Source organism: Heterocephalus glaber, unplaced genomic scaffold, assembly GCF_053883595.1.
Source record: "Heterocephalus glaber isolate CG9 unplaced genomic scaffold, H.glaber_assembly_v1.0 deba00001431, whole genome shotgun sequence".
NCBI lineage: Eukaryota > Metazoa > Chordata > Mammalia > Rodentia > Bathyergidae > Heterocephalus > Heterocephalus glaber.
This window is the reverse complement of record NW_028258295.1, coordinates 3321044-3346812: the sequence shown is the minus strand read 5'-3', so window position 1 is coordinate 3346812 and position 25769 is coordinate 3321044. Positions and strand designations below refer to the sequence as shown.

At 36.7% G+C, this 25769-nt stretch overlaps 1 protein-coding gene across 1 annotated transcript; it reads right to left on the bottom strand.

Moving 5' to 3' along the window:
• Positions 1-16566: 16566 nt before the first annotated feature.
• Or4d5 (olfactory receptor family 4 subfamily D member 5) lies at positions 16567-17511 on the bottom strand. Its single transcript, XM_004870876.2, has one exon. The coding sequence runs from the start codon at positions 17509-17511 to the stop codon at positions 16567-16569; it is 945 nt and encodes a 314-aa protein (XP_004870933.2).
• Between the last annotated feature and the right edge of the window lie 8258 nt (positions 17512-25769).

Below are 25769 nucleotides of genomic sequence, written 5' to 3'. Positions count from 1 at the left end.
TTCCAGGTATGTGTCTTGTGGCTGAAATAGTAACATAATAACATTAAAAGGAGATTCCAGCTCTCTCTACCTCTACCAAACCACACTGTAATGAAATTGAGACCCTGAGTGGGGAGAATGAGCTCAAGCCAAACCTTTCTTTTTGCCTTTATTTTTTTCCATTTTAAAAGAATATATAAACATGAATATAAAAAAGCACATAGAAGGCAATTTCTATGGGGATAAGATTCAAAAGCCAAGGAACACCCTTGGCTCTGCAGCATCTCTGCTCCACTTCTGTCTTGATAGTCCCCTGTCCCACCTCAGGGTCAGTGAAGTCTCAACAGACAGGAGACAAAGCATTTCAAGAGCTCACTGGACCCTAAGATGAAGTTTGCAAGAAGAAAACAGAAGAGATACAGTTTAACACTCACCCTTCAGCATTGGCTCTTCGGGAAGGACCTTATTAACTCTTCTTACTTGCTCTCCTGGAGGAGCAAATAGTTCTGAAAAACTTTTTTAAATGAACAGATCAGAAAAGAGATCTCTTCTACCATTGTTATTGTTTTGGTTTTTGGGTGAGTTTGGGGCTTAGGGAGCCAGAACACAGCCCTCAGTCCCCAAAGCTCTCAAAAGCTGTGAATTAGAGATTATGTCTTCTGATGGTAGCTTTGCCCAGTTTCCTCTCTAGCCTGGGGGTGGCAAGTAGAATCTCTCATGCCCAAACTGCTAGCTGCTAATATGACCCAAGAGGTTTTGTAAGGTATTAAAATCCTAGGGACCTGATTAAAACTTGGAAAACCTATATTTCCCCAGTGTTCTCTCCAGAGATCAGGCTTTACAGCTAAAAGAAATTACCCACCCCGCATTTACAGTGTAGTTCATGATAATAACATTGACTTATTGGAACTATACTATTTTGCACACATCTCAGTTTCCTGCCAAATGAGGCACATTACCAAGCAGAAAAGTGACCTGTCTTGCGTCTATCTCTATGAAGTACCTATAACACCTATGAAATACTATGTATATGTTTCTTCCTCCTATTGTCTCACAATATATGAACATGCATTCATGAACCTACATACATTGTAATCTAAACTCCTAAAAGTTCCAGACATTGTGCCTTTTCTTCAGGGCCCTGTCTACAGCACCATAGAGCCAAACCTGGCATATATATTGTTAGTAAATATTTGTGTTGTGATAAAAGATTGAGTGGAAGAAGATCTCCTTCCCATTTTTCCAGGAACTTCTACTGGATACTACTCAGAACTCCTGACTCATGAGTAAAGGCTTATGTACATTACGTGCTGTTATTTGTAGATCAGAATGAAGGACAGGAAAAACATGAGTCCTCCAAATCAGAGTTATGAGCTCAGAGAAAGACTGTCACAAAGAGAACTTTCATGGGATCTCAGAGAGTTCCAAAGTCCCTCCCCACAGGATGGCAGCACAAACTCAGACCAAAGTCAGATTTGGATCAGTGCAGTACTGTAAGCTCTCAAATGCCAAAATCAAGATTTTGTTCAGGATAGGAGGCCCAAGACTGTTATTTGTTTTTGGCACAGAAATGACAGCAGTACTGATTTAGAAAGATTAATATAGCAAGAATGACTAGAGTTAGAAAAATAGAAGTAGATTGAGCTCTAGGAGGAAATTACAACAGCCAGTGAATTATCTTTCTTAAATCAGAATTATCTTTCTTAAATCAGAATTATCTTTCTCGAATCATCAGGGCTGCTGTGAGTAATTCTAAGAAGCAAAGATATGTAGGGGTTGTTACAAGGGATGATCCAGAAGAACTTCTCACAAAGTGTATAAAAGTATACAAAAAATTCCCCAAGATACTATCCTAGGTGTTTGGTAAACTGTGGCGTTACTACAAAAAAAAAAAAAAGAAAGAAAGAAAGAAAGAAAGAAAGAAAGTGGAAATATCAGTAAAAATTATATATGCAATTCTGAAAATATTTTGCTAGTGGATAACCAAGTAGAATATACATTAAGTGAATGCCTAAATAAAGATATAATTGGGAAAAAAGTAAAATTGAGAAATACCCCAATTATACTTAGGATTACTTAAAAGGCAACCATTACTAAAATATGTGCAAATTATTATTCCTGGGCTCCTCAAAATTACTAGGAGACCAAACATTCCCAAGAGGCAAACTTGAAATGTATTCACAGAACATTCTTTGGGCTACAGCAGTAATGCAAACCATCTGATTTCATTAAAATGTAAATTCTGTGGAAATGTTAAGAACTCTTCTTTAAGTAATACAAGAACAGATTAGGTCACAAGTTTATATCAAGTCCCACTGCAAGAAGAGTTTGGTTCCAGGCTTTTTTATTTTATTTTTTAACCTGTAATTTTTATCAGTATATATTTGAGATACATAATGAATACATTCATCATTGTGGATTGGTACATATACATGATTAGAGATACGTATAGAGTCTTTTTACTTCTCCTCTCCTTTTCCTCCCTCCCATCTCTTCCATCTCCAGATTCCCCTTCCCATTTCTATTTACTATTATGTGTCTTTTATTTTGGGGTTTATTTATACTTTATGCTTTTCATATAAGAGAAACCATACAATATTTAACCTCCTGTGCTTGATTTATTTCACTTAGATTTATGGTCTCAAGGTGCATCCACTTTCCTAGACTCAAATTTTTCCTTTTTCATGATAGTGATATCACATTGTGTATAAATCCAACATTTTCTTTACATATTCATCTGTTGATGGAAATATAGTTTGCTTCTAAGATTTAGCTATTATGAATAGTGCTGCTATAAACATGTATCACTGTAATATGATGTTGTTATTCTTTTGGGAAGACACTTAAAAGTGGAATAGAGGGGTCAAATGGAATTTCTGGTTTTAGTTTTTTGAGGAATCTCTATGTTGATTTCCACAGTGGTTGAACTAGTTTACATTTTGAGCAACAATGTAGAAGGGTTCATTTTGCCCTTGAATCTCATTGGCATTGTTATTACTTGATTTCTTGAAGATAGCTTTTCTTTCTAGAGTAAGATGGAATCCAACTGTTGTTTTAATTTACATTTCTCTAACAGGCAATAATGTTCAACATCTTTTTCATGTATTTATGACTATTTGATTTTCTTCTGAAAAGTGGCTATTCATTTCAGTTGCCCATTTTATTTTAATTTTATTTTATTGGGACATTTTAGATATACAACTTAATGATATTCATCACTGGGAATTTGCATCTTTACACAATCTCACTTGGTTCTTATTTTTCCCCCTTCCCCTGGCCTCCCTTCAACCCTGCCACCCCTATTTACAAAGACTTTGTTTCCAATTTTTCATTTTCTCATATGAATTCCATTCCCTTCTTTCCTGTCCCCTACCGCTCCCACTTCCCCGTCCCTTTTGCCCCTTTTCTTCCTATTTCACATTATCTATTATACCTTTTAGTCCTTATTTACACTTTCAGTTTTTCACATTAGAGAAACAATTTGGTATTCACACATGTGTGTCCTATTTATTTCACTTAAGAGTATTGCTTCAATGTGCATCCATTTAGCTATAAATGTCCCTAGTTTCTCATTTTTTATGGCTGAGTAGTACTCCATTTTCTTTTAAAAAATCACATTTTCTTTATCCAGTCGCCAGTTGATGGGCAATTGGGCTGCTTCCAAGTTTTAGCTATTACAAATTGTGCTGCTATGAACATGGGTGCACATATATCCCTGTAGTATGATTCTTTTAATTCTTTTGGGAAGATACCCGGCAGGGGAATAGCTGGGTCAAATGGGACTTCCAGTCCTAGTTCTCTGAGGAATCTCCATACTGATTTCCACAGTGGTTGCACCAGTCTACACTCCCACCAGCAGTGGAGTAGGGTTCCTCTTTCCCCACAGCCCCACCAGCATTTGTTATTGGTTGATGTCATGATAGCAGCCATTCTTTCTGGAGTGAGGTGGAATCTCAGCGTTGTTTTCATTTGTATCTCCCGAATGACCAGCAATGTTGAACATTTTATCATATGTTTATTTGCTATTTCTACTTCTTTGTCTGAAAAATGTCTGTTCATTTCAGATGCATATTTTTGGATTGGGTCTTTCAATTTGGGAGGTCTGATCTTTTTAAGTTCTTTATAGATTCGAGATAGTAGACCTTTGTCTGAGGAAGAGCAGGTGAAGATTTTTTTCCCACATTGTGTGTTGTCTCGTCACACTGCTGGTGGTTTCTCTTGCTGTGTAGAAGCTTTTTAATAAGAAGAGATCCCACTTGTTGATTATTTGTGCTAGTTCACAGGCAACTGAGGTTTAGTTCATAAAATATTTTCCTACACCAATGTCTACAAGAGTTCTACCTAACCTCTGTTCCAACTGGTTCAGCATTTCTATTTTAATATTTAGATATTTAATCCTTTTTAATTTTAGTTTATTGCATGGTGAGAGATATAGGTCTAGTTTTAATCTTTGGCAAATTGAAACCCAATTATTCCAGCACCATTTATTAAAAAGGCTATCTTTGCTCCAGTGAGGGTGTTTGGCTCCTTTATAGAAGATGAGATGGCTGAGTGTGTCTGGCATTGTTTCTGCATCTTCTAATCTGTTCCACTGGTCCTCAGGTCTGTTTCTTTTCCAGTACCATGATGTTTTTATCACAGTAGCTTTGTAGTGTAGTTTGAAGTTGGGAGTTGTGATGCCCCTGCCATGTTTCTGTTGCCTAGAATTGTTTTTGCAATTCTAGGTCTCTTTTCCAAATGAATTTTTGGATTGTTTTCTCAAGGTCCATGAAGTAAGTTACTGGGATTTCAACTAGGATTGCATTGAATCTATATAGCAATTTTGGAAGTATGGCCATTTTCACTATGTTGATCCTTCCTACCCAGGAGCAGGGGATGTCTTTCCAATTTCTGATATCGTATTCAATCTCTCTTTTCAGACTGCAATAGTTTTCAGGGAAAAGGTCCTTGATTTCTTTGTTAGGTTGATTCCTAGGTATTTCAGTTTTTTGGATGCTATTGTGAAAGGAATTATTTGCCCTGTTTCTCAGTCAGTCTGTTGTTCTCGTAGAGGAAAGCTATTGATTTTTGTGTGTTGATGTTGTATCCAGCTTCTCTACTGAATTTGGTTATTAAGTTTAGAAGACTTTTGGTGGAGTTCTTGGGGTCTTCTATATAGAGTATCATGTCATCTGCAAATAATGACAGTTTGACTTCTTCATTTCCTATCTTTATTCCTTTGATTTCTTTCTCTTGTCTAATTGCTGTAGGTAATGTTTCCAAAATTATATTGAACAGGAGTGGTGATAGTGGACATCCTTGTCTTGTTCCTGATTTTAGTGTGAAGGATTTCAGTTTTTGACCATTTAGTATGATATTGGCTGTTGGTTTTACATAGATAGCTTTTAACCAATTGAGGTAGAGACTGTCTATTCCAATTTTTTGTAGGGTTTTTATCATAAATGCATATTGGATTTTGTGGAATGCTTTTTCTACATCAATTGAGATGATCATATGGTTATTGACCTTGGCTCTATTGATATAGTGTATTACATTGATTGATTTGCATATGTTGAACTATCCCTGCATCCCTGGAATGAATCCCACTTGGTCAGGGTGTATGATCTTCTTGATGACCTTCTGCATTGTATTTATCAGTATCTTATTAAGGATTTTTGCATCTATGTTCATTAGTGAGATTGGCCTATAGTTCTCTTTTTCAGTTGGGTCTTTCTCTGCTTTGGGGATCAAAGTGATGCTTGTTTCCAGGAATGATTTTGGGAGTATTGCTTCCCTTTCAATTTCATTGAAGAGTTTAAACAGTAGTGGCAGTAGTTGCTCTCTAAATGTCTTGTAGAATTCAGCAGTGAAGCTTTTCTTGGTTGGTAAGTTCTTAATTATGTTTTCAATTTCATTGATTGATATTGGGTTGTTTAGAATTTTCAGGTCTTCTTCATTCAACTTTGGTAATTCATACGTGTCTAGGAATCTGTCCATTTCTTTTGTGTTTTCCATCTTATTGGTGTATAGCTTCTGGAAGTAGGTAGAGGTGATCCTTTGGATTTTTGCGGGTCTGTTGTAATTTCATCCTTTTCATTCCTAATTGCATGGATTTGGGCCTTTTTTTTCTTTTTTCTGATAAGGTTGGCTAAGGGTTCCTCAGTTTTGTTTATTCTATTGAAGAACCAACTCTTGGCTCCATTGATTTTTTTGTATCATTCTCTTAGTCTCCGTTGCATTGATTTCTGCCCTGATCTTCATAATTTCCTCCCTTGTATGAGCTTTGGGTTTGTTGTGCTCTTCTCATTCTAGAAGTTTGAGGCTCAGCATCCGGTTGTTTAATTGGGCTCGCTTTATTTTCCTAATATGCGTATTCACTGCTATGAATTTCCCTCTTAAGACTGCTTTCATTGTGTCCCATAGATTCTGATATGTTGTATTGTCATTGTCATTTAATTGAAGGAACTGTCTAATTTCTTCTTCAATTTTCTCTGTGACCCATTGGTTAATCAGAAATGTGTTGTTCAATTTCCACGTGTTTATGAAATTTTTGCAGTTTCTTTTGCTATTGATCTCCAATTTCATCATACTATGGTCTGATAATATATAGGGGATAACATCATTTCCTTTGCACTTAAACATGTTCTATGTGTGAGTATGTGGTCTATTTTGGAGAACAACCCATGTGCAGCTGAAAATTATGTGTATTTTGATCTTGTGGGGTGGAACATTCTGTAACATCTGTTAAATTCATTTGTTCAACAGTTTGATTGAGTTCTAGTATTTCATTATTTATTTTTTATCTAGTTGATCTCTCTATTTGTGACAGTGGGGTTTTGAAGTCCCCCACTATTATTGTACTAGTGAATGGGGATAGCTACTCCTGCTTTTGGGGGGGTTCCTGTCACATGGAGTATTGTTTTCCACCCTTTAACTTTCAGTCTATGAGTTTCTTTTTGAATTAAATGTGTTTCTTGTATGCAGCATATTGTTGGATCTTGCATCTTGACCCATTCTGCCAGTCTATTTCTTGTGATTGGTGAATTGAGACCATTAACATTGATGGTTATAACTGATACGTATAGACTTATCATTGCCATGACTTTTTCTTTTTGTTGGGTCCTCCCCCTTTGCATTTGGTTTCTTGTTGCACCTGGTAGCTTCATTCTTCTGTGTTTCCTGGGGTTGTGATCCTCATTGTCTTTTCCTAAGATATTGTCTAAAATTTTTTGGAGTCCTGGTTTGGTATTCATGAAGTTCCTAAGGTGCTCTTTGTCATGAAAGTATCTTATTTCTCCATCAATTTTGAAAGATAGTTTTGCAGGGTATATAATTCTGGGTTGGAGGCTGTTTTCCTTTAGGGCTTGGAATACATCACTCCAAGCTCTTCTTGCTTTGAGGATTTGTGTTGAGAAGTCTGCCATGATTCTGATGGGCTTTCCTTTGTATGTGATTTGTTTCTTTTCTTTAACTACTTGTAGAACTTTGTTCTCCTGGGCTTCTGGAATCTTAACAATTATATGTCTATGTGTAGATTTTTTTTATCATGGCCAGTTGGAGTCCTATATGCCTCACTTATCTGTATGTCAAGTTCTTTTCCCCTGCTTGGGAAGTTTTCTTTTGTCATGTGCATTCTCTCCTATTTCTTCATTGACTCCAATCAGTCTTATGTTTTCTTCTTTGCATCATCTAGCAGCTGCTGGATTGATTTCTCATGGTCCCTTAAAACTTTAAAGAAATTTTTCTTTTCTTGGTCACTAATTGCAATCTTATCTTCTATATCTGAAATTCTGTCCTCACATTGGCTCATTCTGCTGTGTAGACTTTCAATGGAGTTTTTAATCTCTTGGAAACCTGTTTGCATCTGTTTTATGGATTCCCTTTGTTTCCTATTTGGGGATTCCATCATGTTCCTCAGCTCCTCTCTAGATTTATTAATCATGTCTTGCACTATGGGCACAATCTCTTTTGTTATTGAGAAATTATTTCTGATTTCATTTTTTTCAGATCCTCTTTTCTTGCCAATTCAGGGAGTCCAGTTGGTTGAGTATCAGAGTGCTCCATTTCATTTTCCTTTGGGGTTGCTGTAGGTGATCTGGAAGTCTGGTTTTGAGACTTGTTTATGTGTCTTCTCATTTTGATGGGTGGGGGAGTGGGGGTGGGTGCTGCTGGTGTCTATGTGGCTCACCTCCTCTGTGCTAGGAACAGTGGTATGGTGGCTGGGAAGTCTCCTCTGCACTGGGCTCTTTGGTTCAGTTTTGATAATTCATATGTATATGTATTTATCCATTTCTTCTGAAAATTTCAATTTTCTGGAATATGAGTTTTCAGAATAGTTACTAATAATCTTCTGGATTTCATCAATGTCTAGTGTAATTTCACCTTTTTCACTTCTAATTGCATTGACTTAGGTCTTTTCTTTCCTTTTGGGGGGAACACTGGCCAAGTTTTTTCCTATTTTGTTTATTCTTTCAAGTAAGATTGCTGATATCTCTTCAATTTATTGATTCCTTGTATTATTTAGTATCAATTTCTTTCATTTCTGCTATAATCTTAATAATTTCCCTCTTTATACTACTTTCACATTTGCATTGTTCTTGCTTACTTTGAGGTGCATCATTAAGTTATTTATTTGGACTCACTCTGTTTTTCTGATGTGGGCATTGACAGCTATAAACTTCCCTCTAAGAACTACTTTCATTGTGTCCCATTGGTTCTGGTATACTGTATGGGCATTATTCTTTGATCTTGGAACTGTCTAATTTCTTTATTGAATTTTTCTGTGAATCATTCATTATTTAAGAGAGTATTTTTAGTGTCCATATGTTTGCATAATTTCTGTGGTTTATTTTGCCATTGATTTCTAATGTCATTGTGAAGCGATCTTATTGGGGACCCCAATGAAGCCCCTGATCCTTGATTAGGTACACAGCACAGAATGAAGACAAAGATAAATAGTACAGGAAATGAGGTCTGGGCAATCAGAGCTTCTAGTTAGTAGAGACCCTAAACTTTGGAACTTGCCAGTATTTATTGAACAGAAAACAGCAAGGGGGTGTATGGTCACATATGTGGGATGATGATCAGAGGTGCTGACACAAGTGAGGCCTACCAAGAACAGAACAAAGCATTCTTGCAAGATGTGAATCTTAGGTTAGTGGGAACTTGCTCTTTCCCATAGATTAATATTAACTTTTTATAGAGAATGTGCAAGAATCATGAAGTCTTCAGCCACAGATGCTATCAGTTAGTAGAGGTGCCATGCTATCATTGACCTGGGTTGGTCTTGGCCATGGCCAGTGGCACATAGTTCTCTTTCTCCATCCGAGCTGCAGCCATTAAGCTGTGCACTTAAGCCTCAAACCAGCTCTGAATCATAAGGATAAGCCAATTGTAATAAGCCAATTGAACATAATCAAAGCATGCTCAATACCATCTTAAGGAGGTCTCCTTCAATCTGATAATGTGCATGGGATCATTTTAATTCTTTTGCATTTAAACATTCTTTATTGGCTCATATGTGGTCTATTTTAGAGAAAGCCCCATGTGGTTCTGAGAAGAATGTGTGTATTCTATTGATATTGGATTGAACAGTCTATAGATACCTATTAAGTTCATTTATTCAAAGCTATGGTTCAACTCTGATATTTATTTGCTTGTTTTTCTTTAATTGGTCTAGCTATTTGTGACAGTGGGGTATTGAGGTCCCCCACTATGATTGTGCTGATGTTTATCTACTCTTTTATGTCCAATACTGTTGATTTTATGAAGTTGGGTGCAGTGGTGTTTGGTGCACATATGTTTATAATTCTTATCTATTCCTGTTGAATTATTCCCTTCACCAATACATAGTAACTATCTTTGCCTTTTCTGCCAATTTTAGCTTGAAATCACTTTGTTTGAATATAGAACAGCTACTCCTGCTTGTTTGGGGTTCCAGTTGCATGGAATATTATTTTCCACATTTTATTTTTAGTCTTTTTTTTTGGTGAAATGTTTCTTGTGTACAGCATACTATTGGATTTTCTTTCTTGATTAATTTGGCCAATCAATGTCTTTTGATTGGGAAATTGAGACCATTCACATTGAGAGTCATTATTGAAAGATATTGACTTATTCCTTTCATTGCATTATTTTCAGTTTGCTGATTTCCTGTTTCTTCCCTTCTTAACTGCTGACTCTGCCTAGTGTATTCTTTCTATTAGACTGGTTGGCACTGTTAGCTACATTATTTTTTTCTGGTACATCCTTGAGAACTTTTTGGAGTGCTGGTTTTGTAGTCATGAATTTCTTAATGGACTCTTTGTAAAAGACCTTATTTCTCCATCAATTATGATAAATAATTGTGTAGGATATGTCCATTTGGGTTAGATTTGGTGGGATGTGGTGGGATGCAATGGACGGAGCTTGAAGCATTCATTCCAAGCTCTTCTGGCTTTAAAGGCTTGTGTTAAGAAATCTGTTGTAATTCTAATCAGTTTACATTTATAAACAATTTACTGATTTTCTCTAACAGCTTTTAAGATTCTCTTCTTCTGTTGGATTTATGGGATTTTGACTATGATGTGTCACGGAAAGATTTTTTTCTGATTGTGGCTATTTGGAGCTCTATATGCTTCCCTTTGCCCTATCTTCTACTTCTGATACTCTGCCCTTTCATTGGTCACTTCTGCTGTTCATACTTTCAATAGAATTTTTAATCTCCTGGGATTTTGTTTGGACCTTCTTCATGGACTCTTATTATTTGCTAAACTGGTTGTCATTCATATTTTATATCATTTGGTTAGCTCAGCTAGCTTTTTATTAGTGTCTTCTATAAACCCACTGATAATTTTGTCATGCCCATTATTTGTGTAGCTATATCTGCTTTGAGCTCACTGAGCACCTACTGATCTGATTTTTTATTTTCTCTTTTATCATTTTTAATAATTCAGCTGTGTAGCTTTTGATCCCACACTATGCCCCATGTATCAGCTTTGGGAGAATTGGGAGTTTGGGGAGGTATTATTATCATAAGCCATTATAATGTATTTCAAACCCATAGGTTCCAAGTTTCATACTCATATGTAGTAATGCCATAGTCAGACACCAGAGTCAGATAACTGACGCTCTGTCTCTGAAATTTTGTTTTTAAACCTGCTGTGCTCCAGTATTCTGGTCAGGTTTTTATCATTCTGACAAAATATATGAGAACAGCTTAAAAGAGAAAGGGCTTATTTTAGCTCATAGCTTTAGAGATTTCAATCTATGTTTGGCTAGGTCTTTTACTTTTAAGCTTGTGGTGAAGCAGAAACAACATGTTGAAAGATTGTGGTAATTTCATATCATTGAAGTCAGAAAGGGGGAGGGGAGATAGAGAAAGAGGGAGAGAGAGAATGGGGCAAGGACAAGATAGAGTCCCCAAGGGCATCTCCTCATGACACACTCTCTTCACCTAGGTCCCATTATGAAAGCCTCCAGCCATCAGTAATTACTCACTGCTAAAACTAGAGCCCTCTCAATCTAATCACCTTCCAAATGCCCCACATCTGAATACTTCTGTATTAGGGATCAAGCCTTCAACAAATGAGCCTTTGGGGGACATTTTGTATCCAAACTGTAGAATAAAGTTTGCTCAGTTATATATTAGATAATAATAATAGCCTCTAATTGTGGAAATGAAGTCACATTGATCAAATGAAAATGTGTGTGTCCCTTATAGTTCTAATTCCTTTCACTTTCACAAAACATTTTTAGTGCAAAATGCTTAAGAACAAGAACTCATTTCCAACAACAGCATAACTTATAACTGTGTGACATTACATAAGTTATTGTAGATACTAAGGAAGCCAACCAACAAAACTATTCTGACGTTCAAAATGACAAATTTTAATTGCGTGATTTCTTTTATATGAGAAATCCAAAATATAAATAGAGAGCAAAATAAAAGATAGATAATAGGATACAGAGATAGATATTTTTGCAAATAGGAAGGGAAGCAAGAGATGTAGGGATAAGAAAAAGAATTAAAATGCGTTATGTTATGTATTATGTTATGCACATGGACCCTCTCCCCACATAAATGTAATCATTATGTACTACAAATATGTACTAATAAAAATAAAAAATTTTAAATGACAAACTTAAACATGGGGTAATATTATTGTCTAGATTTATGTAAGATGCAGGTAGTCAACTACTGAAAATACTTGAGAAATTATGTTTGTTCAGATTATCTGTTAAGGGAAGGCTGGATAACAGACTGTAGTATATGCATTTTATATCAACCAAAAGATGATATCAATAAAACATTCCTTTAATGCTTCTCATCTTCATCCATGGAAGCAGGGTTCCTTACCTTAACAAATAATCTTTGTTAAAGTGGCTTCATACAGAATTGAGAAAATATCTGTGCTTCTTATCTTTAATACTAGTAGTCTTAACTAATAGATGATCCTGATTAAGCTTTGTCCACACTCTCAACATCTTATGATTTGGCAATTAAACAAAGTAACTTAATGATAATTTTCATTTTTAGTCTTAGATCTTCCAAAATTTTCTCTGATAGGCAGAAGCTATGTGATTCTGAGTATTTGGATATGAGAAAGGGACCTTGGAACCAAGATATTTAATAAAATCCAATCCTTCAAAATATGAAGATGAATTTTCCAAAATGCTAAAAACTCAGAGGGCAAACAACATTATCTCCAAATTAAGGTAAAACCTGAAAAGGCAAGTGGGTACATTCTATCTCCTTTGATACCATATCTCTCCCCCATTTTATGTCATTAGAATTTTAGGAGAGCTTAGTTTGCAAGGTTAGTACATTTGAGTGAGTTCTTGTAATCTTCAGAAGTCTGTAAGAAGGAAAATAACACTTTATAACAGAATTGGAGCTATGCGCAATCCAATCCCATACTGCTTTCTCACTGATTAATGAAATAACTCTGTAAAGACACTAAAAGCCAAGCTTTTTTGTTGTTATTTCACGTTCAACCAGACACTTAAGGCCATAAATAGTCAAACAAGAGTTCTTGATATATGTGAAATTTTCTTATGTTGAATTTTCCATGAGGTCTTCTCTGATCTTCCTACTTCTATGAATTCCTCTATATGTGATTCTCTGCCTAAGGTAAAACATGGAAGTATCATGTATGTTGGAGTGTCAGAGAGGCTTGGCATAAAACTGTACCTCTGTCACCTGCTTCAGAGAAGAGTTAATTAAACTTCCTTAATCATTTTTTTCTTATCTATGAAAACAGTATAACCTGCTTTTAAGGATCTGGAACCAGCCATGGTGGCACATGCCTGTAACCCCAGCACTCAGAAGACTGAATCAGGAGGATCACTGTAAGTTTAATGCTAGCTTTGGCTATCTAGTAAGTTCAAGACCAGCATGAACTACATAGCAAGACTCCATCTCAAAAAAAAAAGGAAGCTAGGAGAGGAATTGGTGTTTTCCATCACCCGTGTTATTATACTGCTTCCTGTCCCTCTTTATAAACCAATTGCAGTCAGAAATATAGATTTTTATATTATCAGAATATAAGGAAATGTTAGATAATATAATTTTATTGCTTGATTAAATGATGATTGGCATCTATAGGCCATTTACAAAGTTCTGTTTCATTTCCCCAACAGATGGATAGAGGTGAACCCTGAAAACTGAACTCAGCTAAGAGATTATCCTTCTGGGCTTCCTCAGTAGCCACACCCTGCAATTTCTGGTTGATGGTGACCTACACTGGAAAAGCCTGATTATTGTTCTCAGCTATATGGACCACAGTCTGAACACAGAGCTACTTACTCTTGTAGAACACATGATTCCTGGAGATGTTGCTGTTATCAGTTTTGCTGCCAAAATGCTTGTTGTCATGCTCACAGGAGACCACAACATCTCATTTGCCAGTTCTAATCCCATCCCTACTTCCCCTAAGCACCAATGACTTCTTCCTCTTCCTCTTAGCCATCACATCTTTGGACTGTTACCTGGTAATATTCCATCTGCTCGCTATGAAAACCTGATGAATGCTTATATCTGTTCCCAACAAGTGTTGGCCTCTGAGTTAGCTGGGTTCCAGTAGGTCTTTTGTTCCATCATTTTTATGACTAGCCTACCTCTCTGCAGCCCCAGTGGTACTGACTACTTTTTTAATGACAAATGGCTCTCTTTTGGGTACACCCACCTGCTTGAGCTGATGGCTTTTGTCTTCTCTTTATTGGCTTTAGAAGCTCAGTTTCCTATGCCTGCATCCTTACCATTGTTCCCAGGGTGTCCAAGCTGTCAACCAAAGGAGGGCATTTTCCACTTGCACCTCACATCTTACAGTGGTGAGCATCATCTGTGGCAGCTCCATCTTTCTCTGTATCTGTATTTAGAGGCTCAGTCCATGCTGCTCAACAAAGGTGCTTCTCTCCTGAGCCGTGTCACACCTCTCCTGATCCCATTCATCTTCAGACTACTACATGCAAAATGAAGCATGCACTGAGAGATGCCCTGAGGTAGCACATTGGGCCCACTGCTTGAAGGAAACCATGTGGATCACAAGTCAAAGGAAATATCCCTATTAAATTAAATATTAATTGATTTAATAAATTTATATAGAGACTAAATATTGTGGAAAATTTTTTATATGTGTTAGAAATTTAAAGGACTTGGGAAACACCCTGAACTTTCCTCAGCTAGTGAAAGAACAGTCTTTATAAATACACAATATGTAATATGGGATTTAACCTTCATTGTACTCCCTATAGTCTTCCTAATGTCTCCACCTCCACACAGGGAAGGCTGATCCAATTGGTCAAATTTCGGAATTCTGGTTCAGACACATCTCCAAGGTGGAATATCTGGATTCAAGAACATGCTTGAGTGTGTGGCCTCCTCACAGGAGACAGGTCCTCACATGCTGAATTACCCTTATCACTGCTCAGTCCCTCATTCCACACAGCAGTCAGGGCATGGCAGAGTACAGACAGTCTGAGAGCTTAGAGGAGAGTAAGGTATTCTGAGGCCTTCCAGATGGAGTGTGGGTTAAAAACAGGATCAACCAGAACCTCTGCACTGGGAAAACCAGGCCTCCTGTAATAATAAATCCTTCTTTAACTCTCATTTTTCATCATTCTTTATGTTATTCTGATAGGAATCACACAAGGAAGAATGCCAAGACTAGTGAAATATTTGGATATCCTTAATTATCAAATTAAAGTCCACCTAAATAGACTCCAATCATAAGGACAGTCATTCTTTAAGAAATAATATTATCTGATATTTTAGACACTATTCCAGCAGGGCCGGGAATACAGGGAGGCAAAGGAGAGGTCTAAGGCACACATTCTAAAAAAGGTACACAGCCTCCAGGGAAGACAAGTGCAGAGCAGGCTGTGTTCAAGCTTGTGTGTCAATGCCTGCTCACTATTGTACACAAAGCACCTCTGTTAGGGCAGCCTAACCTAGGCACTGCTGCTAGACTCAAGGTAGACAGAAGCATACAGAGGAGATGTGGCTCTTACTGTTATGTAGTTTATAGTATAATGGGGGTGGCTGACATCCATCCATCCATACATATATACATACATACACAAGGGTAAACTAATTTGGATTAAAGATCAGGGGAAATGCCTTTGAGGAAGTGATCTTTAATCTGAAGATTGACATTAAGCATGAGTTAGCCAGTGAAAAAAGTAGAAAAGAAACATTCCAGAGGTAGTGAAGGCTGTACACAATGTCTAGGAGTGAGAAGAAGATGAGAGAAATAAATTTAAATGGAGAATTTGAAAAATGAGGTAAGAAAGGTGAGTGAAGACCAGGTCAAACAGAACTTTATAATGTTTATATTGATTTTCCTCTTTTTTCAGGTTTTTTTTTTACTAGTATGTGTTTGTATTACATAAATATTACACTCCTTGAGGGGATGCAATGGAAATTCTCTGAAATATTTAATCAAGGGTGTGATCAGATCATATTTTAAAAGATCAAGTAGCTGTTGTGGGGACAGTTGATTACAGAGTGGTCAAAGTGAAGTGACTCACAGGATCAGTGAGGAAGCTATTTTATAGCTTCATTGAAGGATCTCGCTAGTTATGATTTCAGTGTTAACCATGGTAGGCAGGATAAGTACACAACTGACATATATTTTGGAAGCAGAGTTGATAAGATAAACACTTCCTCTGTCCAGGTCTTCAGGCTAATAGCACACCTAGGCTACTAGACAGAAGCCATAGCAGTTATCAAGCACTATGATATGAGAGGCAAGGGTTCCATGGAGAACAGAAAAGGGCTACCTCAAGAGGAAAAGGACATCAGAACCTTCCCAGGAGAACTAGCATTTCACCTGAGACTCTTGGGAAAAATACAGGTGAAGAAGGGATCTGTCAGTTTTCCTACAGCAGGAGTTGCAGGTGCAGACTCAGAGATATTTTGATATCTCTAGGAAACACTAGGGAGTAATTCTAGGACACTCATGTTCTAGATGGCTAAAAGCTCCAGTCACCAAAAATTGATTATGACTCAAAACAATAAAGAAGCGCTGGACAAGGAGTTTTACCTACTAAGTAGGTCTTCTCAAGCAGACTGGTATATTAAGTCACTTCTTAGATTCTCAGATTATTGGCTCTGCTAACCTGGGGGGGTCAATGCTTTGGGGGACCAATAAAATCCTTCTGCCTCCTCCACAGTTTCTTCATAGCCATGATCACTTCTTTGTTTCTCAGAGTATAAATGGCAGGGTTCAGCATTGGGGTGACCATTGTGTATAGCACAGAGATTCCCTTGTCCATGGGGAATGTCCGAAAAGGCCTTGCATAGATGTAGATGCAAGGCACAAAGATTAAGGTCACCACAGCAATGTGAGAGACACAAGTGGATAGGGCCTTGCTGCGAGCCTCTTGTGAGTGGCTTCGAAGCATCACTAGTAGTGCAGTGTAGGATCCCAGCAACACTAGAAAACACATCAGGGTGACCAGGCCATTGTTTGACACCATCAGAATCTCTAAAACAAAGGTATCAGAGCACGCCAATTTGATCAGCTGAGGCACATCACAGTAAAAGTTGTCCAGCTTGTCAGGCCCACAGAATGGCAGCTGGATAGTCAAGGCAACCTGTACAATAGAGTGGATGAAGCCTCCCACCCAGGATGCTGCCATAAAGAGCCCACAGACTGTCTGATTCATGATGAGCGTGTAGCGCAGGGGCTGGGAAATGGCAACATAGCGATCATAGGCCATGACAGTCAGCAGAAAGATCTTGATGCCTCCAATGAAGTGGAAGAAGAAGAGCTGGGTCAGGCAGGCACCAAAGGAAATGGTGGGGGTTCCTGAGAGTAAGTCAACCAGCATCCTAGGTGCAGTGATGGAAGAGTAGGAAAAGTCCAAGAAAGAAAGATTGGCTAATAGAAAATACATGGTTGTGTGCAAATGTATATCAGTGGTCACTATGACCACAATAAGGAGGTTTCCAGCTACTGTCATGAGATACACAGCTGAGAAAACAATGAAGAAGAGGAAACGAAGCCCCCATACTTGAGAGAGTCCCAGGAGGACAAATGCTGTTACCTGGGAATGATTTGCTGGATTCATCTGTTTGGTATGACCTAGTAAATGAACCTGCCAAGAAATTGAACATATTTAGCAAGGCATCAGCAAAGCTATCAGAAATAATTTCCTCTTCTCATTCTGAGGATGTTCTTCTATTCATCTACTATGAGAAGAATGTTTTTAAGTAGTTCTATAAACCACTAAGAATGTGAATGTCACACACTAATGTGATAAATACCAGGGGCATGAAAGTCAGGATAGCACAATATTTCTGGCTTATGAAAATCAAAAGTAATCAGCTCTCAAAAATTAACATGTAAAGAAAATATTGCTAAAGTGAAATGATTTTAATTCTGCCAGTTACTAGTTGTATTAACAGCAATAATCCCCCCAAGTTCTCTAAGCCTCATTTCCCTCGTCTGGTATAAAATTAAACAAAATGTCCTCGACAATTCCTAAGTTTTAATATTTTATCCGGCTTGTGGCTTTGATTTAGAAAAGCTGATGAACTCCCACATCTAACACTGAGACATAGTTTCCATGGGATAAAACAATAAATATTAAGTTGCCTATAAGACTTTTTATTTTAGCCATTTTCTTTTGTCAATGGGACAAAATACCTCATATCCACAAATTAAGGGAGGAAAGGTTTATTGTGGCTCACAATTTGTAGAAATTTCAGTCCAGAGTGGACTGGCACCAAGGCAGGACAACATGGCACAGGGTCATCATGGAGAAGATGCTGCTTATGGCATGACCATGGGGGAAGCAGAGTGTCTCAAGGGAGGACCCAGGAAGGGAGATAAACCCTTCCAGGCCACCTCTCCAGGGTCCCACCTCTTCTGACCAGACTCCACCTCCTAACAGCAAGTCAGCTATGAGCCCCCATAATCCAATCACTTCCCAAAGCCCCACTATAAGCATATGAGGCTCTCGAGGGACATCTAAATAATAAACCATAATAAACCATAATACTCTGTACCTGGCCCCCAAAGACCAATGAACATCTCTTTAAACAAAATAAATTTAGTCCATCTCTAAGAGCTGCCAAAGTCCTAACCATTCCAGCATCACTGAAAATTCCAAGTCCAAAGTCTCCTCTGAGACTCAAAACAAACCCTTAGTTGTATGAGCCTGTAAATCTCAAAAAGACATTCCCATCCGAAAGGGAGGAATAGTCTGATAGAAAGCAGTAGGGCTAAAGCAATACTGAAACCCAGCAGGGCAAACATTAAATCCTGTAGTTTCATGTTCAGGACTCTGGAACATTGTGGTGACAAGACATGAATTCCAAATGGCTTGGGCAACCCACCCCTATTATATTGCAGTTGGTTGTTATATTGCATGGTTTCTTTCTTAGGCTGGCTTAGCCTACTCCTGTGGCTTGCCTCAACTGTACTAAGTTCCTGGCTTCTTCAACTTTCCCAGATCTCCACTGCACTTTAAGCTTCACACACTGCCCTCTCAGAGGCACCCTGCCTGGCCTTCCAGACCTTTTTTTGAAACCTGGGTGAAAGCCTCCATGACCCCACAACTCTTGCATTCTGCATTCCTGTAAAAGAAGCAGCATGTAGATGATGCCAAGGTCTGCCACCAGCTCCAGCAGTAGCCAAACTCTTCTGCATCATGGCTGCAGGGGTCTTTATGTAAATCCCTCAATAGCTGAGCACTGTGAACAGAATCCTAGGAAACCAGTTTCCTAAACAGTCTTTCTCAAGCAGGGTGCCTTGGGGCTCTCTTCTCAAAGCCAAATCTTTCACCTTTCCATCCTTGACTCTATGAAGGGTAGGGTTTTTCAATTTTCTCCCATCCTTACAAAGCATCCTTCATATTGTCCCAGGGTGAAGTACTTGGCTTCTTTTTAATACAAATCTTTTCAGAAAACAAGCTCTCCTGTGCACCAATTTTACAGGCCTGGACTACAGGAGCTTCCTTTCTAGTGAAACTCAAAATTTTTAAAATCATTCACCTGTGCTGTCTGCTTTTGATTTCCCAGTACAAACCTGGCTAAAATCAGCAAGTACTATATGTGCTACAGCCTGAACACTGAACTGAACTAAAATTTCCTATACCTGATTAATTAGTCCACCATTCTTAATTTCAGTTTCCTGTAAAGTCTCGGGACAGGAATGAAACGTGGACAAACTTTCCAACAGAAAATAACACATATGATCTGGAGTACAAATGTGAAAGGAATCCTTCTTCCCAAGTGAAAGCTCTTGAGCCTTGTCTTTACTGGCTGCAGACTGTCAGCACTCTGGTCTTCTGAGATTCAATGAGAATCTCTCATCAAGCTGGGCTCACAGAATTGTAGAGCTGCTTCTATAGCCAGCATCTCCAGCCAGCATCTCCAATCCTTTCCAAGACTCTTCTATGAACTAGTTCCAAAGACTTCTGAACCACATGGTCAGGTAGCATGACAGCAATGACCACATTTCTCTGGTACTATAATTTGTCTTAGTTACTTCTTTCATTGAAGTTGCCCTCTGGGAGAGGTTAGGAAATATATATATGCATATATATGCATGTTTTAGAAGAATGCTAAAATCATAGGAAAGACAACAAAATAGAAAACATTGCTCCCACACTCTATAAGGATATAATGAAGAACTGATGTTTTCTCTAAAATTAGATAAGAAAATATGAGAAAGAGAAACCTCCCTGTCTTGTGGCCCTGGGGAACCCAAAGAAACTACAATCCCTGGGAAAATATAGGGGAAGGCAAATAAAATTAAACCATCTCCAAAGAGTTTAAGTGTCAATGCACATTACCCAAAGAATAATGTTTTATTCTAATGGGAAACAACAAAAGGAGGTTATAAATATTAATTGAAAAACAAATATTTTTTTGGTATCAGGGATCGAACTCAGGACCGTGTGCTTGCAAGGCAGGCTACAGCACCACTGAGCTAAATCCCTGGCCCCTTAACTGAAATTTAAATGAAGAGCTACCTCAACATTTGGAAACTTTTAAAATTAAGGGAACTTGTAGAAACACTACAATGAAAATTACAAAACATTGCCAAAAGACAATAAAGATGACAAAAATAAGTGGAGAAATGCTACAGACTTTGTAAGGACATGCATAATAATAAATAATGAATACAGTTAACAAGTAATGAACATAAATATTGTTTTGGGAAATTACTAAGATGATGTATATATGTGCATAATAAACTTATTTATTCCTTACAACTTAACAGACACTATTACTACTCCAATTATAAAATAAAAATTGAGACACAGAGAATCTGAGTAATTTGGCTTAGAATCTGACCTAAAAAAGTACAAATGTGGAATTAAATTCAATCATAAATAGGCACTAGATTCTTTGGTGGACCATGAGAACATTTAGATGCTATTCATAAATTATTTTTATTGAATATCTATATTTTTATATAGTTGGAATGTATTTGTACATTAAACCTATTATTTTAGAGGTATTATTGCTCAGAAAGAATCTAAAGTCCTTACTGTATTTCTATGGTAGATCACTCTATAATCAGTTCACAAGAATTGTACATTAAACTCTTGAGCCTGTTCATCCATAACTGCCCAGAAGTACAGAAGGTACAGGGGACAGGTCTGAGATTGCTAGAGTCCCTGGGCAGAAGATAGACTTCAAATTATTAAGTACATGTCCCTTCACTTTTCACAGATAAAAATGGAGTGCTCAAGGAAAAGAAAAATTCTATTTCCTGATGATCTCCTAAGAGAAGTAACAATCTTATTGTAAAGTAATACTTATCAGGGATGAACTCCATCCACACTCACACTTAAAATCAGCTTTTTAGAGTCTCAGTATGTAAACAGAAAACCAAAGACGACCACTTGAAGAAATCTCTGGTAAGAGGGCAAATTAATAAAGCTTTCAAGAAAATTTCAAGGAAACAGAGATGATGCAGAAAATAAAAGGAAAGTTTAAAATGTATAATGGGGGTGGATATGATCCAGATATGTTATATGTATGTATGAAAATGCCAGAACAAAACTCATTACTCTATAGAATCAATATGCACTAAGAAAAAAGTGTAATATTCTCAGACAGACACAAGAAGAAATAATTTCTATAAATGAAGAATAGAATGATGTAAAAACTATCAATCAGTTACCAACAAAGGACTCCTGTACATAAAAAAAAATTGATAGCCATAACAAAACTTTCTATAAGAAACACAGAAAATCAAGTCAAAAAACTTTCCCATGAACAGCAGAAAATGATGAAAGGAATATATGAGAAAGTACAAAAGTCATAGAATCAAATTAGGAATCTCAACATTAAAGAAGCCCAGAGAGACAAAAGAGGAGAGGAACTTAATGGATCAAAGATCTAAATGTTAAAACAGAAGCACTTCACCTTCTGGAAGATAAAATAAGTAAAACTCTTAAAAACATGGCCATAGGCAAGGACATTCTGAAGACAATCACAATTGCAGAAGAACATCAAGGATCCACAAATAGGATCATATCAAATTAAAAAGCTTCTTCCTAGCCAAGGAGTGAGAAAATTAAAGCCACAACTTATAGAATGGCCAAAAAAATTACCAACTATTCCTCAGACAGAGGACTAATATCTAGAATATATAAAGAAGGCAAAAAAAAAAAAAAGAGCTAGACTCCACAAAATAAAAGATACAATCAAAAAAAATGGGCAACTGAGCCGGGGATTTAGCTTAGTGGTTTCGCTGCCTGCTGCGTGAGCGCAAGGACCCAAGTTTGATCCCTGGTACCAAAAAAAAAAAAAAAAAAATGGGCAACTGAAATGAATAGACATTTCTCAGAAGAAGTACAAATGGCCAATAAATACATTAAAAATTTTTCGTCATCTCTGGCTATCAGAGAAATGCAAATTAAAGCAACACTGAGATTCTGTCTTACTCCAGAAAGAATGGCCATCATCAAGAAATCAAATAATAACAGATGATTACATGGGGAAAAGGGAACCCTTCTACATTGTTGGTGAGAATGTAAACTAGTCCAACCACTATGGAAATCAATATAGAAATTCCTCAAAAAGCTAAAACTAAAAATTCCATTTGACCCAGCTATTCTCATAGATACCTTCCTAAAAGAGTTAAAAGCATCATATTACAGTGATATTTTCATAGCTATGTTTATAGCAACATAAGTCATAGTAGCTAAATCTTGGCAAAGGCCTATATGTCCACCAACAGATGAATTAATTAAGAAAATGTGTTATTTATTTATTTTTTTAATGAATTAAAAGTTTAATTCTGAACCATTTTTATAACCATATTTTCTCTTAAGCATCCTATTACAGCAGGTTACAATGACTTTGGGATAAAAGGCAACTGGTAAACTGTCCAAAACAAGGTTCCAAGTAACACCTCACTGAGTACCCTACCCACACATATCCCAAATAAAGTTTCTGATCCAAAACATGAAATAGATCTTCCTGCTTATTTTTAGCATATTAAAAAGGAAACTTGGACCATTTCTATTTGTCTATTTTATACAAAAAGGCTACACAATGTTACACTTTCTTCAGATTACAATTAGTGATTATGAATTAGTGTTCTACACCATTACTCAATTCTTAAAAATTAGAAATCACTGAGGCAGTATTCACTATAACATAACACTACAAGAGACTTAAAACTAACAGTTACTGAAAAAAAAAAAAAAGAAAGAAATTAAAGAGCTACTTCAAAGCAAGCAAAGTCAGTACCATTACAGATTATTTTTAAAAAAACAAAACTTTTTTAACAAGCGAGGCTAGGGTTTGATCAATTCCATCTTGTGATCCATTCTTGTGCATTCTTCACTTCTCGAGTCACTCCCCAAATCCATATGTATTGTTACTCGACCAAAAAGGACCAGAACAAACAGTTTACTTCAAGTGTTCCCATAGGAAACTCACATGGTTAGTGTGTCAGGCACTTTCTGAGATACCAGCCCACCCTCGAGCCCTCCGCAAGAAAATGTGTTATTTATGCACAATGGAGTGCTACTCTGCCACAAAAACATGAATAAACTTGAGTGGTTTGTCTGAAAATGGTGCTGTTTGAGATAATAATGTTAAGTGAAATAAATCAGATACACAAGCTTAAAAATCATGTAGTTTCTCTTATATGAAAAGCTCAAAATATAAATAAAAAGAAAAGGGAAATGTAGATAATAGGGAGATAGATCTTTTGTATATGGGAAGGGGACCAAGAGATGGTGGGAGGTGGAGAGAGGAAAGGGAATGACAAAAGAATTGAGATGTTATATACATGTACTAACACCACAGTAGGATTCTGATCATTGTATACTGCAAACATGTACTAATGAAAAATTAAAATTGAAAACAGAGTTAAAGAAAGGGGCACTCTGTTAAGTGAAAAAAGCCTCACACAGAAAGCCACGAATTGCATGTTCTCTTTCATATACAGAAACTAAAAATGTAGACCTGAAACAAGAATAGTAATTACTAGGTATTAGGAAGAAGGTGGAGGAAGAGAAAAATGGATCTTGCATTGCCAGATATGTAAGAGTATAATATATTTACAGCAATGAAAATAATGTATTATTATTATTATCAAAAAGGGCAAATGAAAAGAGGGGAAAGGTAGTTGGATTTAATCAGTGCACACTGTATACATTTTTGGCAATACCACACTAAATAAAAATAAATGTGCAAATAAAGCAGAACTAAAGGATAAAGAGCTCTAGATTTTTTTCTCTTTTTTTGTTTTTTGTTTTTTTGTTGTTGTTTTTGTTTTTAGACATGGTCTTACTATGTGATCCAGGCTGGCCTTGAACTCACTATGTATCTCAGGTTGGCCTCAAACTTGAGGCAGTCCTCATGCCTCAGCCTCCAGGATGCTGAGATAACAGGTGTATGCCACCACATCTGGCCAGATCTCTAGATTAAAAGAGTACTATGAATGTTTATCACAACAAACACATAAATATTCAAAGTCATGTCATTATAAATGTTCAGAATGCTTGATTAGGTTCCTAAGACTTCCACAGGCTTAAAATACATAAGCCCACAAAAAGAATACAAATCAGAAAATCTTTGGCTTCTTATCAGCAACACTGGATGCAAGCTCAACAGAAAAATATGTTCAACATTCCCGTATAAAATAACTTTCATCTTGAAATTGTAAAATTGATCAAAATAGAAAAAAAAACATTTCAGACACTCAAAGTCTCAGAAAAATTTTCAGGAATCCACTGATGGATGTGTTTTAACAAGATGAAGTGACTCAAGAAAAAGGAACGTAAGTACAAGAAAGTTACTCCAACTCAAGAATATCACCTATCTAGGACCAATGAACACAGAAGTGAACCTGCAGCATTGCTCAAAACTATCTCATCATTAACATTAGTCAGTAAGCAAGGTGATGGATATGTCAGTTAGCTTGGTTAAATCATCCTACATTATATGCTTACCTCAAAGTCACACATTACTCACCACAAATGTATTAAATAACATTTAATTTTAAATAACATTTATTTTTTTAAAAAAAACAGACAGAAAATGTCCACTAAAAGAGAAGTCGAACATATTTCTGAACACAACTCAAAAGATCTGGCCTTGTCCTTTAAAAGGCAGCATCTCACTAGAAAATTCAGATTGCTCACTTTACTCAAAGGTGCCAAGCTTATAAGAAATAGATGAATTCCTTGGAACATACAACCTACCAAAACTGAATCAAGAAGAAAAAGAAGGCCCAAAAAGGCCAATAACAAATAGGAAGTATGAAACAGTAATCAAAAATATTCCAGCAAAGAAAATCTCCAAACCAGATGATGTCACTGATGAATTATACCAAATACTCAAAGAAGTACTAATACCAGTCATTCTTAAACTATTGCAAAAAACAGATGGGGAAAACTTACAAACTCATTCTGTGAGGCTAGAATTATTCTGATATGAAAACTACACAGACTCTGCAAGAAAACTACACACCAATACACATTTTTAATAGGCATGCAAAAATCCTCAGTAAAATTTGACCAACAAAATTCAACAGCATATTAAATAGACCATATACCATGATTATATGGGATTTATCCCTAAGATCCAAGCATGACTCAGCATACACAAATCAATGTGGTACAACACATTAAAAAACCGTGGACTCAAAAGACAGAAACACCTCACATTTGCAGAAAGAGCATTTAATAAAGTTCAACAATGCTATAAATTTTTAACTTCAATAATACATTAGCCACAATGCCAAATAGCAATTTTTAAGGAATCTTACAGGATATTTTTAAACTCTTCCAAATCAGAAATATGCCAAAAGCCAAGAATATTTTTAAAAATTAAAGTGAATCTTGAATTG